The sequence below is a fragment of the Danaus plexippus genome, chromosome 4, assembly GCF_018135715.1.
Source record: "Danaus plexippus chromosome 4, MEX_DaPlex, whole genome shotgun sequence".
Taxonomy (NCBI): Eukaryota; Metazoa; Arthropoda; class Insecta; order Lepidoptera; family Nymphalidae; genus Danaus; species Danaus plexippus.
The window spans coordinates 1,510,483-1,528,677 of NC_083538.1; the positions used below are offsets into that span (position 1 = coordinate 1,510,483).

Here is an 18,195-nt window from a genome sequence, read left to right on the forward strand (position 1 = left end):
ATTGGAAGTCGTCAATGAGATAGCATTTTCGTATAATTAATTCCGGAGCTAAACACAATCTCGTCTCCTTTCAATTAAACTTTTTAATTACGTAATAGATAGATAAGTCATCCCGGAATTACGTTCTAAGCGATCACTTGTAACTTCATAGAATAATTCTACTTAAACAACTTTCATAGCACACACGTAGATATAGTTACTAAGATCTATCTGTCACTTGTCATACATTTCAAGAGATTCCTTTCGTACAGATTGATTTGAAGAATAATAAAAAGAGATAATTCTTCAGAAAGAAATAGAACAAAATAAAAACTAATAAGACTTTATAAAAAAAAAAACAAGAAATGTATGAATAATATTAAAACACTGATTATAATTACGTCGAATAATCAAAAGCTCGTTTATATTAAATTATGATTTGAGAATACTGAAACGTTTAATATGCGTATGAGATGCGGTAAATAGCTCTTAAGAAACTCTTATGAGATGGCATATTTAAGACGTAAGGCATCAATTTAATAAAAGCGCGTATAAATTCCCCGAGCTTCACTTTATTAACCTTCCGAGTATGAATATAATTTGAAAGTGACTCTCATAATTTACGGGATCTAAAAAAAAAAAAAAATCTGGCCAAAGACCTCTCGGTGGGACGGACGTTTTATTATGCAAAAATTTATGACATAGCAAATTAACCTTGTTAAATGAGAATCATGCAGTACTTAGTCGCTCAAAGTGTGATTTACTAAATTATAACGGTATTTCAATCGTTTTGTTACTGTAATATTTTTCGTCGTGCATATGTCTATGTGAAACATATTTTTCTTTTCTTTAAACCAGGCCTTTAAATAAACGGAAAGTTGTTTTAAATTAACCAAGAACTGGACATTTATTTAAATTGAGAATCAGCGCCATTTTATAATCAATGTCGGGTGTCAAGAAGTGTCAAGACACAAATAAGTATATAAAAAACATATTTTTAATTCTAATATAAGTAATAATTTACTGCCAATTAATTGTGTCTCTCGCCCATGCTATACAAAACATAATACCAACTTAACGGATTTAATAGTACATTTGATTTACTTATAACGAAAAAAATTGTGTCAGTACCTTCAATTTAGTCAAATTAAAAGTTGTAACTGCTCCGCGAATTTCAGCAAAAGATTTAGGGCACATCACAGAGACCCTCATATAACTCAAAAACTCGAAATTCGTTCCAAAGTAATACGGACTACTGACGTTTGAAGGGACGAAAAAGGGCCCCTGACACAGTAGGTACAGCTTCAATAAAAATATTTAATATTTAAGTGATTCTGTTTATGTACATAATAATATGATAGTGGAAAAAATACATAGAAATATAATTGTTAATATCGATACTAGGAAAACTTGTGAAAACCTTTAAATACTAATAGCTTCCTACGCTATTATGAATCTTATTATAAAACTACTCTATTTTGACGGTTGATACGAAAAATATGTTGTACGCTTCACATCAATATGACTAAATAAAAAATTCAAACCAAATATGTATAACATTTTCTAATTTTAATAATAAACATACGAAAACTCATTTGTTATATAAATATGACTTTATTTAACAGACCCGGAATATATAACACTCGTTAAAATTACTTTCAAGAGCATGACAACTGTTTACGTTGTGCGCTCACATACGGGCTTACTCGAGCTTTACCCGTGAAACAGTGTAACGACCTTCTAAAAAACAAAAAAACCAAGGAATTCATTAATTTACAACTGAAAGCGATACAGTTCGTGACTGTGAGCCTCAAGAGTGCACACAGCATAGTATGTCAACCTTGCAAAGTACCGCTAATTAAGAGAGCTTTTTACATAGAGGGCGCTGCATAGAGGTAACTTACAATTGTTATATGAGACACTAAATTATACAGAAATATATTTGATAACAATTATGAAATCGAAATCAGAAATTAAAATATTCCAAATACGTGTAAAATAATCTGCAGTATGTTAAATCGAATCTTATACTGATTTTAAACGAATATAATATAACATACGAACAATATGTATATAGTATATATTTTTATCGCGTCCCCTAAAACACATTAGAGACATTACATATTCTCTATTCCGCGCCACAATCAATGGCACATTTATCGTATAACCTGAATCAATATCTAATTGCCACTTTAGTCCTTAATTTATTACAAATAAAGCCTATTTCGTCTTGTATATTATCGTTATTGAACTTTCCCGATCTGGATGTATTAAATTGCAAGTGACCTTTGATGGAAGCTTAGGTTCTGTAGAATTATAATCCTCTTTACCAAAAAGGGTACGCGATTAATAATTCAATGTACGCCACCTAGCGGCCACCTTCGACAGCCTTAGGGTTCAGTTAGCTATGGATAAGATGTTTATTAGGTAATAAAATATGTTTTAATTATGAGATCTAAGATTTTCGCGAGTATTCATTTAAAATTTTAAATAATAAAATCCGCGTAGTAAATCCGAAAAATACTAGTTTCATTTAAATGTTTTAATTAATTATCTGTATAATTAATTGTGACTTTTCTTGAGATCTGATTGTAGGTCCGTTTATCCTTCAGTCTTTTTTGTTTACTAACCGGAAAGAGACACAGTTATACCGCTTTAGTTTAGAGGACGGGGAACCATATTCACATATATTTTGCTATATTAATTCAATCTTTACTACTTTCATTAGAATAAGAAATATGTTTTGAGCAAAACTTCTGTTCGCTTGTTTGTTTGTGTTCGCTATTAATAAATATAATATGAGATAGGTCTGCATCAAAAGCAAACATTTTAAGACATAATAAAACGTATTTCAGATAGAAAACTGAATGCGTAAGTGTTTATTCAAATAGGACTTATAAATAAAAACTATTGATTATTTTTTTTTCTAAATTTTGTTTTTTATTAAACGGAAAAGCGAAGGGAGTAAGCACATAAATATAAACTATTTTGTAATATACTCAATTTAGAAATATGTGATGACATTGTGGAATAAATATTTATGGTAAGAAGCACCGGGAAAAAAATTAATGAAAACAGAGCTGTCAGTGATTAATAAAACCTACCTGTGGAGTTAGCGCTGGCATTATGTTCGTTTTCAATAACGGAATTCATTCTGAATTTTGATTTTTAATATAAAAATTTAAAAATACGTGTAGACAAATTAAATAAATTTCGAGCAAACAATAGTTGAAATTGTATACGAATATTTTATAATCATAAATGGTTAAATAATGGCACCAAATATCAGCTTTGAAACGAATTTTGTATCTGTATGTTTTTAAGCCAAGTTAAGTCTTATTTGTATTGAGATACGCCTCAATCTTTCGTATGCCCTTACAGTAGTGTTACTACTGAAGTGTTCGAGTAACTATATCAAATATATATATATATATATATATATTACTTATAAATGATTCAATGCCCGGATAACATGTTGTCAAAAGTCCGGCGGTTTAATCAATGTTTAATTTTAACTAGCATATGTTATTAACACCGAGCTCCTATTTATTAGTGGATCGCTAAACATATCAAAAATTAACCAGAAGCAATATGTTTATTGTATTAATGTTTTATTATATGTTGAATATATCAAAACTGCTTCTCGATTTTTCGGTATCAATTAATTACTGTACACACATTTGAAATATTGACATATTTTTATGAAGGTCATACATATATATATATATATTATTTATTATGTATCTATATACGGACAATCAATTTCTTATTACGACACGTTGTTTACTAGAAATGAGTCAAGGTAATCAGATGATCTTCATTCATGTATGGGAACTGTATGGTTTATTTTTGTTTGGATACTGAAGCAAAAAATATTATTATACGTCTTAAGCATTTTCAATGATACCCAGGATTAATACAGATGATACGGTATAAAAATAGTATTTAAATGTTTTGAGACGAATTACAACTTAATTGCATTTCATAGCCATAATAACATTACATTTAAAAAACAAATCATTTCTCTTAACCTACGTCCTATAACATTTGTCTGTCAATAGTTTTTTTAAGTTATTTTTATATCATCGATATAAATGTTTCCTTCCACGACAAACAATTAATCAACAAGTACAGCTTACCTAGTATTTATTTGATGAGATCTCCTTTCAGTCCTTCGCTTTTTACTCTCACTTTCCACTTTTCTTTCACTGCTGTCACGTATCGTATGATATTTTGGTTGATAACTTTCTAGTTGCGTGTATAAACGCGCGCGCGGAGCGTCTGACGGGGCCCGTTGCGTCATAATGCGTCCGTTCTCTCCGGCAGACGGAGGCACACTGCCATACACTCTTTCAGCCACCCCAGGCCTGCGTTTTTCCTCGAAAGCCATCCGCGGCGGCTTCGGCTGCATGAGGTTGATCTTCTTCTTCTTTGCGGTTGATGTTACGTAGAAAAAATAACCGTTGCGATCCATTTTTGGTGTCGTTGCTTTCACCTGTTAACAAAATATATAATATTATACCACAAATATATTATAGAACATTTAAAATAAACAAGTGATAATATTTGAAGAAACAAAAAAAAAACATTTGCGTTGTAAAGACAAGGGAGGATCCAGTGATAAGCGCGGCACAATTTTTTTTCTAATAACACAAACTTGAAAAACATTTTATAAGTCATTTCTAATATACTTCTAGAATAAAATAACCTTCAAAAATTTCGATAAATACAACAGATTTTTTTACATGCAACTTACCAATTACTAATCGATATTTATTACCTAAATATTTGAATCAAAGATTAAATTAATTTTTCAATTACTATTCAAACACTTAGCTTTGTCAGTTCATACTAACAGGTAGATTCATAAATTAAAACCTATTTTAATACAACGGTATACAAAATATAAAGACATGATTTTTATTGCCAGCTTTAGATTTAAGATACAAAAAGCGACATACATACGAAAAATTATATGGCAATCTTTCGTTGTCAATACAAGCAGGAAAAAAAATGTTTTATTTAAATCCGATTATTAAATTTACAATACTATATAAGTTCAAATTATTATTATATGTTCAGAATAATTTCAAATTAATATTATATCATAGGATTATTACAGAAGTATAAAACAAAAAACCGTAATGTGATATTATATGAACAACAGAATTACCACAAACATGTTGCTTTTGAAAATTTATAAACGATAATTGCATAAAACATAGATATGTGACATTGTTTCAACTCGATTGTCGCTTGACACAATGAAAATGTTCACATCAATGTGTCTGGTTCGGATGCAAAAAAATATTTTATATAATTCCCTCCGAACGGGTTGAGTGTGGAATAAATACGGTGAGATACAAAGCCAATTACCTAAATATATACTTTTAATGGTAACGCGCTGACGTTCGTAAAATTTATAGATTTATAATATAAATGTATATATAACTATATATCAGATTTCAACATTTCTTCCTATATTTCAAGAGATGTAAAAACAATCGTTAAAGGATCTATATTCTCTCATACAGCCAGACATTAAGGGCAAATAAACATACAGAACAAGTGAAATTCATGCACCCTAAGCAACCCAGCCATCGATCATCCAACGAAAAACCTGCATTATAGGATCACCCTTATATACAATACATTACTACATAAATAGAAATATGTTCTATGTATGACATTTTGGTTGTTGTACACTGTGTCTGTTATATAGATCGCAACACATTTAAGCGACGTGAAAAAAATATATAAAGATTTAAGAAATACATTTATATTTTCAACCGTTTAAAAAAAACCATTTGGTCTCATTTCAATTTGGTCTACTTCTGGCAATGGTAGCCATGAGAAAACTATGTAAGTCTAGAATATTCTTTTATTACGTGTGCGACAAACGAACAAGTAACTTCAACGCCTAATGATTTCGATCTACTTATATAAGGGTAAACTTCATAGATGACTACAACGAGACCTGATTAGGAAATTCTGACAGAATCGAGGACAATTCTTTAAATATGTAGGCATTAACAATACAAATTAGTGGCACATTTCAAAAGGTTATTAGGTGTTAAGAAATTGTATAAATTTGTGAATAAAAATAATCATCGTTTATCTACATTACTTATTTAGTCCGTTTTTGTGCATTTAGAATTTATTAGATAAATTAAGTTAGGAAATAATATTTAAGAGTAAAGTTATTTTTTGATCTTTAGTTACCACGTTGTGTTTTTGAAGTCGGGTTTTTTCGCTTGAAAGTAATTTAATTTGGCAGAAATTTACGAAGGAAAAGAATATTCAAACATGAACATACAAGTTAAGTATTATAATGTTACCAATTACAATGTCTAGTTGTGTAGTTAAATGTTGTTACAGCTATCCAATTATAGAACTAACTGTCAGTTATTAGTGTTATAATTGCATGGTCAAGATACCTTTAAGTATTCGAATGATTTTATAGAATATTAAGCATCTAGTTATCTCTACGAGCCTCCTTCGAACTTGTTAAACTGCTATTATCTAAATCGAGATGTTATTGGACTCGTCAGAGAAGTTTTCTTAAAGCGTTTTAAACTGGATTAGGGGAATGGAAACAAAACTTGACAAACTTGCTAGATGATGATCTAGGAAATGAGATCTTAAGAATACATACATCGTAATAGCAGTCTTAAACCTTCATTAACTATTGTACTAAATGTCACCTGTCAAACTTGGTCTTACGCGAGACGAAATTCAAGTACAATTTTTGACACAGCAGATAAAAGGGATAATGTCTTCCTGTTAGGGATCTTGTGCTTTACATGTGATACACTCTCCAGTCTACTGCTTTCATTTTACACAATATTTAAAAGGTTCGTATATAAAAATCGCTATATATTAGTTAATTTTTAGCATCACCATTTTACTATATAAATTCAATAAAACACAATAATAATTTGAATTGACTTTTTATCCGTAGATTACTCGTATTTAAAGTTCAGATCGCTCAATAATGACAAACAAATTAATCCAAAGGTAATCAAATTGTTTTAAAACGACAAAAAAAAAACACAAAATTTCATGTACCTAATCAATATAGAGTAAAGAAAATATTATAAAATTAAGTTAAAATTATATATTTCTGAACTTTTAATACGTAAAATAATTCATATTTTATTTAAATAAAATGATACGAAAAAAATTTGAAAACATAATGTTACCCTATCATAAGATCTTCGTAACTTTTTATAGCTATGTTTTGAGAATAAGCCAATAGTTATTAATACGTAAAAGTCGTAGGTTTTAAGGAGGTATATACGTAATCTAAAAGTTATAGAATGAATTGAATGTGAGAATGAATGAACAATTTGTAGGTCAAAAACTGTGGAATGGCTTAAAATCTTCAAATCGCAAACAACTGCATTTGATTCAGTACAGCCGGATTGGATGCAAAGTTCACTCATTCAACTTCATTCATTCATACCAACAGTCATATGGGCCGATGTTATCATAAACGCTGGTGGCGTCTCTCTGAATAATAACCGTACCTCATACGCCAACTACGTGTGATCCCTACTTTGATAGCGAATGCCCTCCAGTTATTTTTCTCTACATTTGCATCTCATTTTAATGCCTCGTTTCGACTGGGAACTTTAACAGAGTTTAAATGGTATTGTAATTTTTCTCTGTCTTCCAATATCCGTGACGTATATGACTCTCCTTTGACTCTAAAATAAACATAGATATAGTTTTTATCTTTCCTATCGTCCGATCCCTAAGTTACTCTAGAATTTATTCTTAAATGTTTCATTTGTCTGGATGCGAGAATCCGGCGACATGATAATGTATCGTTAGATAAGACCTTATTATAACACAGTAAGGTCTGACTTCGAATAGCAGGTGATGAAATCTATCAACAAATTTCCAACGAGTCGGAGTGGACGCGGACAGCAAAGCACAAAAGTAAACTGCCCGTAACGTAATGCCAACGAAAGGGGACAAAGGAATAGTAACTTTGACATTTGTCTATTTAGAGCTTTGAAATTATTTAAAACGAATAAATTCTTATACGTAAACTTTATCCAGGTTATGTATTTTTATTCTGAATATTTATATTCTCGTCGTTATTGAAACAAAATACATTTATAATCTCTACCAAACGAACCTAACATCCGGAGGGTGGGAGTGTCAATATTTGCGACTAAAAACTACAAACAGTTGAAAGACAAAGTATTCAAAGATCAGATAAGTTTTGAATACAGGTACCTTTGTTCTATATTTCTAATATTGAAAAAGATATTCAAGATTATTGAATAAATATTCAGTTCTTGAGCCTCTCTTGATCTATCAAAATCAAATTATTAACTGTACTTACCGTAATATCGCTCTCAGAATTCAAATAAGTTATATTAAGGCACGATTTGGAGAGGCTCTTTAAGGCTTTTAAGGATAATTACAATGATCTTAACAAGATAACATAAACGAAGTAGCGGTGATCAATTAGAAGCGAATGCATTTTTCCCTGCACCGTGTTGATGATTTTTTCGCGTGTTCGGAGAGGCAATTAGTTGAAACTAGCTGCTTTAAGACGGTTTGCTTAGATGATTAATTATTTATATAATAATATATATATTATAGAATATGAAAATTGAACTTATTACTTATTACTTATTTTGTATATTAATATAAATACATTAAATAATTTTAGGAGATATCTATGTAATGCAATAAGAAATTTTACGTTGATCGCGAGATTAAAGCATGCTTATTCTGATAAAGTCTTCTTTATACATACCAAAATTAAACTAACAATAGGTGTAGTGTTAATAGTAGGAATAAAAACAGCGAAAATCGAGTAAAAATATAAGAAATTAAATATAAAATAATAAAGACACAGTATATATGAAGTTTCTGAAGTTGCAGCTCGCCGCAGACACAATGTCCTGTAAGCCGTACTTACACCAGCGATTGCAACAAAGGCGAGACACAAACGTTAGACAATTTAACATCAGTATTTTCGACAATGTTAACAAAATATATTATTGAAATTCAGTCAGTAGCAACAGGACTCAAAATTCTCTATTTTAAATGTGTCTGATAAAATTGTTAGCTACTGGAGTATTTCTATATCTACATATCATGTATATACATATATGTACTTATATATATTAAAACCTCAATCACAATATTAACACTTAACGGTATGTCTTATGTATGTGTTTATCAAAGTCTTTGTTCTTGGAACCCGCTAAGGAGTGCTCTGCAAATTACCGCTTAAATTTAAGCTGTTTATCTTTTCGGCTTACAAGTTTTTAAAGGAATAAATAGTCTTTTACTCCGACCCAAACATATAAATTAAAATTTTTATTAAGTTTAAAATGTTTTATACACTTTTTTTATATCTATATTTAACGTGTTTCGATCTATTATTTGATTATATATCACGATGAGTAAAAATAAAAAAAAATCCGTCATGTTAATGAACGGGATTGGAATTCGATTTTATCATATTTATTTTAATTCACGTATATATGGCAAAAATTCTTAATTGTTTCATGTAAAAATATATCAAATTAAATCCAATCAGAGCCGGACATTGTGAATATATTAATTGAATTATACGGAACATACGTTACACTCGTCTTCGTTGCTTGTTACATAAAACAGTCCTATTTGAATTGTTAATTATTGCATAAACGTTTTAATTGTGAACTGAGTCGATTATAATAAAATTTAACATCCGTATGCCGAATGAATAAAAAACAAGTTATCAAGAACGATTGATTTCAATGTCAAACATGTGCACTTACAACGATTAAATTAATATATATCAAAGATCAATATGAAATCACACAGGGATAAGTTACCACAAAAATATTATTCTGTATAATATTATAACTAACCAAACAAAATTTATTATAAAATGAGATCTAAGACATTCGCGAGTATTACATAACACAAAGTCGCGAGTATGTAGTTTATATAATAAAATACGCGTATTACAATCCGAAAAATATTAGTTTCATTTAAAACTGATTACAATTGCATGATCTATTAAAACTTAAATTAATTAAATATAATATTTAATATGAAAATTACCATATATGTTAAGCACAAACAAAATAAATGATATCAAATAGTGTTGTTTAAGTCATACATTTATCCTTTGACGTATCGCTGGGAATGCTCTTGTGAAGGAGCTTTCATCTCCCGTGGGTTAGACGTTCAAGATCAGTTTGAGAGTTCTCACGCGATGACAGTCGGATGGAAGTTAAAAGTTGAAATGCATGTGTAATCTGTTCTACACAAATGTATCCACACTAGGCACTGGGCTTAAAAACAATATGAGTTTATAAAATGAAGTGACAAATAAATTACAAATAACACTTAAAACATACAATGACTTTCAAAATATTAATTGCGTAATGCTAAAATATTGAAATTAAAAACCAATAATATTTATAACAGAAGTTTTATTTGAATACAACCAATAAATAAATGTCTTAAAAATTTATTTTTACTAAAAATATAAAGTAAGAACTAAAAATTAATAGTCAACTGAAGTTTGTTCAACTGTATTATATAATGGTGACATGAACGAACAGTAATAAAACAATTGCTGAAGCTATAGAAAATTGGCAATAAATAAATTAACTTACTTTAATACTCATTCGTTACAACTGTAATAAGAAAGATTATATGTTATAAGATACACACTGAATACGTGGCTTCGTCTTGATTCAAGTGTAATTAATACTGAACAATATATCACATATTGAAACAGGAGTTGTGTCAATACTAACGTACAGGAATGTCGAGTGCTCTCAGGACATTAAATAAAAACATTAGCCCTCACCGCAACGCCCTCGAGTGAGTGGTGCGATGTCAGGGCGGTTCACGATAAGCGCTGCCGAATTAATACAAGTACCATCTAATAAAACATTAATTTGTTACATTTAGTACAGTCACGGACAGAAGTACTACTGAAATAATGATCTGATAATAAAAAAATATACGAATTAAACTGTTTATGGAGTAATTTCGTTAAAATTTTAGTTACAAATCGCAAAATATTCAATTACCGATGAAGTGCCGTAAACCGGGTTAAGGAGCGTTGATTGCGTCGGTAGTAATGAGTTTATTAAATAGTGTGATTGCGGGCTAACTTCCAGATCTAGTTACTTAGAATTTTATATTAAATAACTATTTTTATACAAGTAAGTGATAAAATGATTTGTGATTAATGAAAATATTTACTCTGTTCTTGTCTCTATATATTATATAATAGTATTACATACAATGAATCAGAATATATAAAAAAACTCTCATTTATACAATTAGTACTATTAATTTAAATACATGTGTAATGAAACTCTTATAATTTAACGTTTTCTAAGGAAGTACATTTTTCACTAGAGCAAAAAACTTTGAATAAATAAATAAATGAATAATTAAATAAATTCCTATCGATATATTACGGCGCCTACATTCGGTAAGTAGACCACGTCGTTAATACGTAGCGTTAACTTTTTTATATTGCTTTCCAATTTAATAAACATGACCTAGATTTAGTACAAAGAAAATTAGTTATGAATAATTTTAGAATATTTTGTGTAACGAAGCAAAATTAATGTATTTTACACAGCAGCTTGTGTTAATATATTTCAGACAGGCTTTAAATAAAACTATGATTTTCGGAATTTATACATAGACTCATTCACATTTCATTTTTCATTTACCCGACTTTTCGATTACTTTACGCTTTACAGCAACCGTCATCACGGGCGGACGAGATGAAAGTGTGTTTAAATGTGTCCACGCGAGTTTTATGGATATTATTATACACAAAATTATTTTTACAAGACTTAGATTTTAGGCTTTAATGAAATCGCCCCCACTAGATTAAAAACCGGAAGTTATCTACAAGCTATAGATAAAATGCTTCCTTTAAATTTAATATTGTACGTCAGTTCAATGCATTAATCTTAGTTAAAAGGTTGTATTAAGATATTGTCTTACTGTATGCTGATCTGAGATGATGCATCGGCGGACTGAGGCGGTCCCTCGGTTATTTGTCAAGGAAGTACAAAGGGCACTAGTATTAATCTTCTATTGCTTGCCGCGAACCGAGCCCCTAAAGGTTCCAGATTTTACTCAGCACCCCGTTGTTTTCACCCTCAAAGCTATACACACGGGTGTATAGAAACACTAAGAAAACATCGACCTTACACATCCTTATATTATAATCTAAACTCTCTGACGTAACCATTGACTTTAACGAAACTATGAAATGCAAATAATTAGGATGCTAGAAATAAAAGCTACATGACAATAACGTAGAAAGCCAATTTTATTGCTCATTAGTTATAATAAAAAGTAGAGTTTAAAAATTGCTTGCTTATCTGGACATCCGTGTGTCACACGTCGTAAGAAATCAGCCCTCTGCCATTTCTCAGCTGCAATTTTAAGTGATTTCTCTTATTACCGAGCACGGACATAAAAAAACATCAAATCTGAAAATCCTCAAGGAAAGCGCAACATTCAAAAGCAATGCATTGTAAAGGGGAACTAAACCAGCACTGAATAACATTCGATTTTGTGATTGGTTTAGCTGATTTTTTTATACAGGATAATATATTTATTATATGTCTAAACAATATCGTAATAGTCGGGAAGGAATTATTGAGAATACCTTGGCTTGTATCCCAATGAAACTTGTATCTGTCATATACACAATTTATTTGTTTAGAAGTAAATAACACATCAAACATAATCTTTATATTAACTTTGTTAATTTTTTTCACACCATCCTATCAAAAAGATAGTTGTGAAACGAAAAGAATCATATACACGTTTTATATGAATATAAAACTTCATCAAAATAATTAAATTTATTAATTTAGAATATTAATGAAATGGGACATAAGAAAACGTGTGTAGCAAAATTAATGTAACATTAGCAGATGAAAGAGGATCACGATTTACAAACACAGGTACGTCGTTAATGGCATTCATATTAAAACATTACTATATATGAATAAAGAAAAATCATTAATATATTATTTCAAATAATAAATACACATTGTCAGTATATATTTTTCGGACGTCGTGAGTTGAAGTAAATAAGAGGAATTATTTGCACCTTCAGATTTATGGGCTATCATTTGATGGGTCATCAATTTTGCCTTGACGACCATGGGGTATGTTCTGAACAACAACAGGCCATTCAACGTGTTGTACAATTTGAGATTTTAAATAATCGGATCCTGAAATAAATACAAAATTGATTATGATCATATTAAGAAAGAAATACGTTTAAACTTTGTATAAAATAAAAACAAGAGCGTTTGTTTGACCCCGTAAAAACTTTTTTTAATATTTGTCAGCTACGATAAGTGTTAGACTAACTTATATAATGGTAATTTTATCTCTTACGTTACCATTTAAAAAAGTCGTTTATAATCAATTCCATATGTTTGGATAACGCTTGGACTCAGTACTCCTTTAATTGAAAACTTACTACATCCCATGGTTTTAAGAAAACGGTTTTTAAACTGAAACTGAAAAAATCTTAGCTTTAGATAACAAATCTCTTTAACTTTTTCAAATTTTACATCAATCTAATGGAATTATTCATGTAACATAACATGAATTCTGTTTCAGCTAGTTTACAAGATTTTAATATTGAAATACTTTATGTTCTTTGTGGCTTTTAAAGGCCAAATAATGTTTGTGGAATGCCATAAAGGGCACCGTCAGCGAAACAGACAACCGTATAAAAAAAATATATTAAAACAACTCAAACAATTCCATTTATTGTTCTCGAGTTTGAGAAGATATTTCATATTTATTTTGAACGTTCAAGTTTAACATTTTCTACGAACGGTACACGTACTACAAGTTTACGTTGTCTTAATACGTAAAGGTATCCAGTATTCTCTATATCAAACCGTGGCGAAACTATAACATGCGAGGATTCTCGAAGGTATAACTCTAAACGATCCGTTTGTAGTTGACGATTCAAACTTGGGGTACGGATACAAAATTTTTACGTTGATATTATTGTACATAGTAGTAGACTTGTCTGCCGGAGCGTCTGTGTGAATATGAGAATTTGGCGAGTGTATGGAATGTAGGTGTATTTTCTTTAAATAGAATAGTAACCATTTATCACTTTTATAAACAACAAAACAGGACTTAAAGTTTGTAAACTGAAGATATTATATATTGTAAATTAAGACTTATATTGCCTAGTATTTTAATAATTTTAGTTCATGCGTCACATATTCATTATCGAGAGAAGACTCGAAATAGATACAGAAAATTGTATTACCTTGCAATTAAAATTAAGAAGAAATTAATTATATAAGTGTATCACAATAGCCAGATACAAATCTGCACACCTCATCTGCCCGTGATCATGGTTGCTGAAAAGTAACCGAAACGTCGGGATTATGTAGTTTTAAAATAATAAAATCCGCGTAGTATGTCCGAAATATATTAGTTTCATTTAAATGATACAAATCTAATTTAAAATAATAGTAAATTCTAATTCATTTTTATAAAAATATAATACTATTTTATTTAATGTCTAACTTATGCTAGTTTCCCAAAAGGATCTTCACAATTACAAGGGCATAAATCTGTGAGATGAATGTACGTTTGTTAGTCTCGTTACGCATAAACTGCTACACGGATTGTTCTGAAACAACATAACTGTTTGTCATCTATACAATCCAATGAGAGACTTTTATAATTAATCAGTAATAGCTTTCCCAAGGAATAGGTCACATCAGAATAAAATATTCACAATCATAAAAAAATTTCATTAAACAAGAAATATTTTAAACTAAAACGTATCATTACCGCTACACGCGATTACGTTCTATCAGAAATATAATTAATATAAATAGAGACGACATCAATCCTGATTACACCCCAATTAGAAACGCAGTCTCTGTTAATTTGTGTTTGCATCTCCCATGAAATCAACATGTATCACAGACTCCGGCACTCATCACCAAATAAATGAACGGAATTTGAATAATAAATCATTCATAGTTGACATTTTATATATCTATATATATTTGTCATTTGTAAATAAAATAACGGTAAATTAAATGATAACATGAGTGGCCTATCATTTCGTAACTTGTCTATTATCAGTTGTTTTTTTCTCACTGGAATTTGTCTGCATACATTTTTATAAATAAACCACTATCCTAAATACCTATTATAGTAAGATCTTAACTAATTATCCTAGTGAAGTTCAGGCTACGTCTTTTTCATCTCAATTAAAAGGTCCAACACCCTCCCATTAGCCACCATTTATCACTTATTGCGAGTTATTACAAAGTTTCTTAGCGAACTAGACGAACCCCTGTTTCCTTTAGTAATTTCTTCGGCAAAGAAAAATATTAAGTTAATAACGATTGTTCTTATAATATCCAAACTGCAAAAGCGGTCGACTGAACATATATACATAGGTTGTTTGGTAGAAAAAATACAAAGATCCTTAACATTTCCACGAGAATCTTTAAAGAATATTATAATATATTAAATCCTCTTGAGACAGCCAAAAATTCCTAAACTGTTAAAATGAATCAACGTCAGATACACGCTAAGTTATAATTGAGAACAATCAAGGAGGCAAGCTGCCTAATTAAACAAGCGTCTCCTTAAACATCCGAACAATGAGGGTGAAATTATACGAATGTGTAGTTATACTGTTGTTGTATAAAGTAACAAATTTTAAGTAGAAAATCTCTACAAACGTTTTTCGGTCGTTACCTTTTTCACTTCTGAATTATACAGACGTATATATACATACATATATTACAGTACCGAAGAATTATTCAATTTTATAGCGTAAGCTCTTTTGTTATTTAATAACTACCAAATTACTAGGTTTATTTTATTATATGTCACTAAATTCAAATAGTTTTGTCCCAAAACCTAAGACATTTGAAACACGCGATGAAGTGATATGATAAATATTGTGTAGAATGTAAAATAGCAATTAAATACATGAATTATATTAAATAATACATATGGTAGGAGTCAGCTCAGTGAGCTAACTGAGCTGACGTCCGACCTCATCCAGCGAGGGTAGTCCCCTCTAGATTTATTAATCCGTCTCCTTAACACGTTTTAACTGGGCAAATTGAAAAATTATGTGCCGACGTCTTGATCCCCTCCGATGAGAAACTTTATAAGATAAATAGTTTTGTTTTAAAAACACGCGCGGCAATTACTTTTATTAATGAACGTTCTTGTTGCAGCTTTTATTTATATACATATTTATTGGACCGGCTGAATCTTAAACAAATATTACTAACTGTTAGTTATTGATAAATACGTTTTTAATCAAAAATTATAACTTAGTGACGTCCAATAGCCTTTATTATTATTATTATTATTATTTGTTTTATTTTGGTTATTTTAGTCTGAATTAAAATCTTTAATAACTACATTTAATTCTTTCAAAAATGAGTATCTCTTCGTCTATAGAATATAATTTTTGTAGTCGAATTTTGGGTGATTTCATTGATTTATTTATATCATAAACGTTCGACATAATGAAATTAAATAAATACAGGCAATTGTCAATTTCAAAATATACAATCTTCATAATTTTCATCTATATTTTCTATTTATTTATATGTTCGTGTTTTACTGAGAGTTTTTCCGTTTATTTCGTGAGGGAAAATATCTTAAGGACGGAAAAATAAACAACAAGGCTTATTATATATAAAATATAAAAGAAAGCTTTTCTTTTGATACTTGGAAAAGATTGAAGCGAAGAAGCGAAAGCGTTACTGCCAACAACAACATAATGAGGCAACATCAACACAAAAAATTTAAGTTGACTTTTATTGAAATTTTGTAAATGCAATTATTTTTAGTTTGATACATTAATTATATAAACAATATATTGAATTATAAAAAACACTCAAAAATATTAACTAAAAATACAATGAAAATACTAAATGACCTATACTTAGTTATTCAAAGATTTATGAATGACAAACTGTAAACGCTCCGTATTTAGTGTCTCGATATGAACCCAGGGTAAGCATCCTGTTATTTTTATTCAACATTTCCTATTTGATGTATAAGTCAAGTAAGCTCAATTACATAAACAAGGAGGTTCCAAAACATTCAAATATATTGTAAGGCTATCTATAAAGTTTATTGTAAACTATTAAGGAAGGTAGCTGGGGTAAAGCAAGTACCTTCTGATAAATTTACTACAGGACTGTAGACTCAGCACTCAAGTAGACCGATATTAACAATTTCCTCAAAATCACTGTCTTTTATCGTTTCATCAAAATCATCCCAATACACGTTACAATAAGGGCGATAAAAGCATGAGGGTGCGAACGCATATTAAATTGACCACCTTTTGTATTTTTTCGGCTTTTGCATGACTATTGTGCGTCCTTCTATTAAATTTTTCAGCGAGCCTTTTCAATCTTGTTTATAACGTTTATATGAATTCATTTTTAATATTTATATACAGAAAAATGAGTTTACAAGAATAATTTTCAATAGAGGACCGTAAGCTATTAGAAGATTCGTAAATAAATGATATAACTCTAGTCACAATGCACGATGAAAAGAAAATTGTATACAAAACAGTAACTTCTTCCTCAGCAAAGACCTGGTATAAAGAAATCATTGAAATCTCTCGAGATTTATAAATATATATGAAAGATTTCTTCATGGATGTAGGTATTATAACAGAAAAATGTAACTGTATTTAATAAACTAATAAATTCTATGTAATGCAGATAATTATAAACAAAGTCAGCTCACAAATAAGTAAACAACAACCAAATTAAATAAATAATGCAGTTCTCTTTAAAATTTCTAAAAACGACATATTTTTATGGACCCAATAAACTTTTCGAAACAATCTTTTTTTCATTACAACACGTCGCTCCAATTTTATACTCAGATTTTTAGATAATCACTATATAACAACGTACACGATCATGCTGACCAAAATAACTCCTAAAATGAACACCAAATATTAACGTTAAATTCAAAAACTTCACGAATAATAAAGGATTTTTTCGAACCATCACTTGTTTGCAGTCCTTTTAGAATGGTCACCAACAACACCTGGTTGTTGTGAAGGGGATTCAGCGATCCTGTCCAGTGTCTGAGTGACTGAGGGGTTATTAAAATCAATCTACACCAAGCGCTATGGACACATCATGGAGTATTACC

At 29.8% G+C, this 18,195-nt stretch overlaps 1 protein-coding gene across 1 annotated transcript in view; it reads right to left on the reverse strand.

Annotated features, from left to right (window-relative positions):
• LOC116768334 (kinesin-like protein CG14535) overlaps window positions 1-18,195 on the reverse strand; it is a 174,812-nt gene that overhangs the window by 103,350 nt on the left and 53,267 nt on the right. Inside the window, exon 4 of the mRNA XM_061526445.1 lies at window positions 4,119-4,474. Coding sequence (XP_061382429.1) covers window positions 4,119-4,474 — 356 coding nt within the window. The remainder of the gene's footprint in view (window positions 1-4,118; window positions 4,475-18,195) is intronic.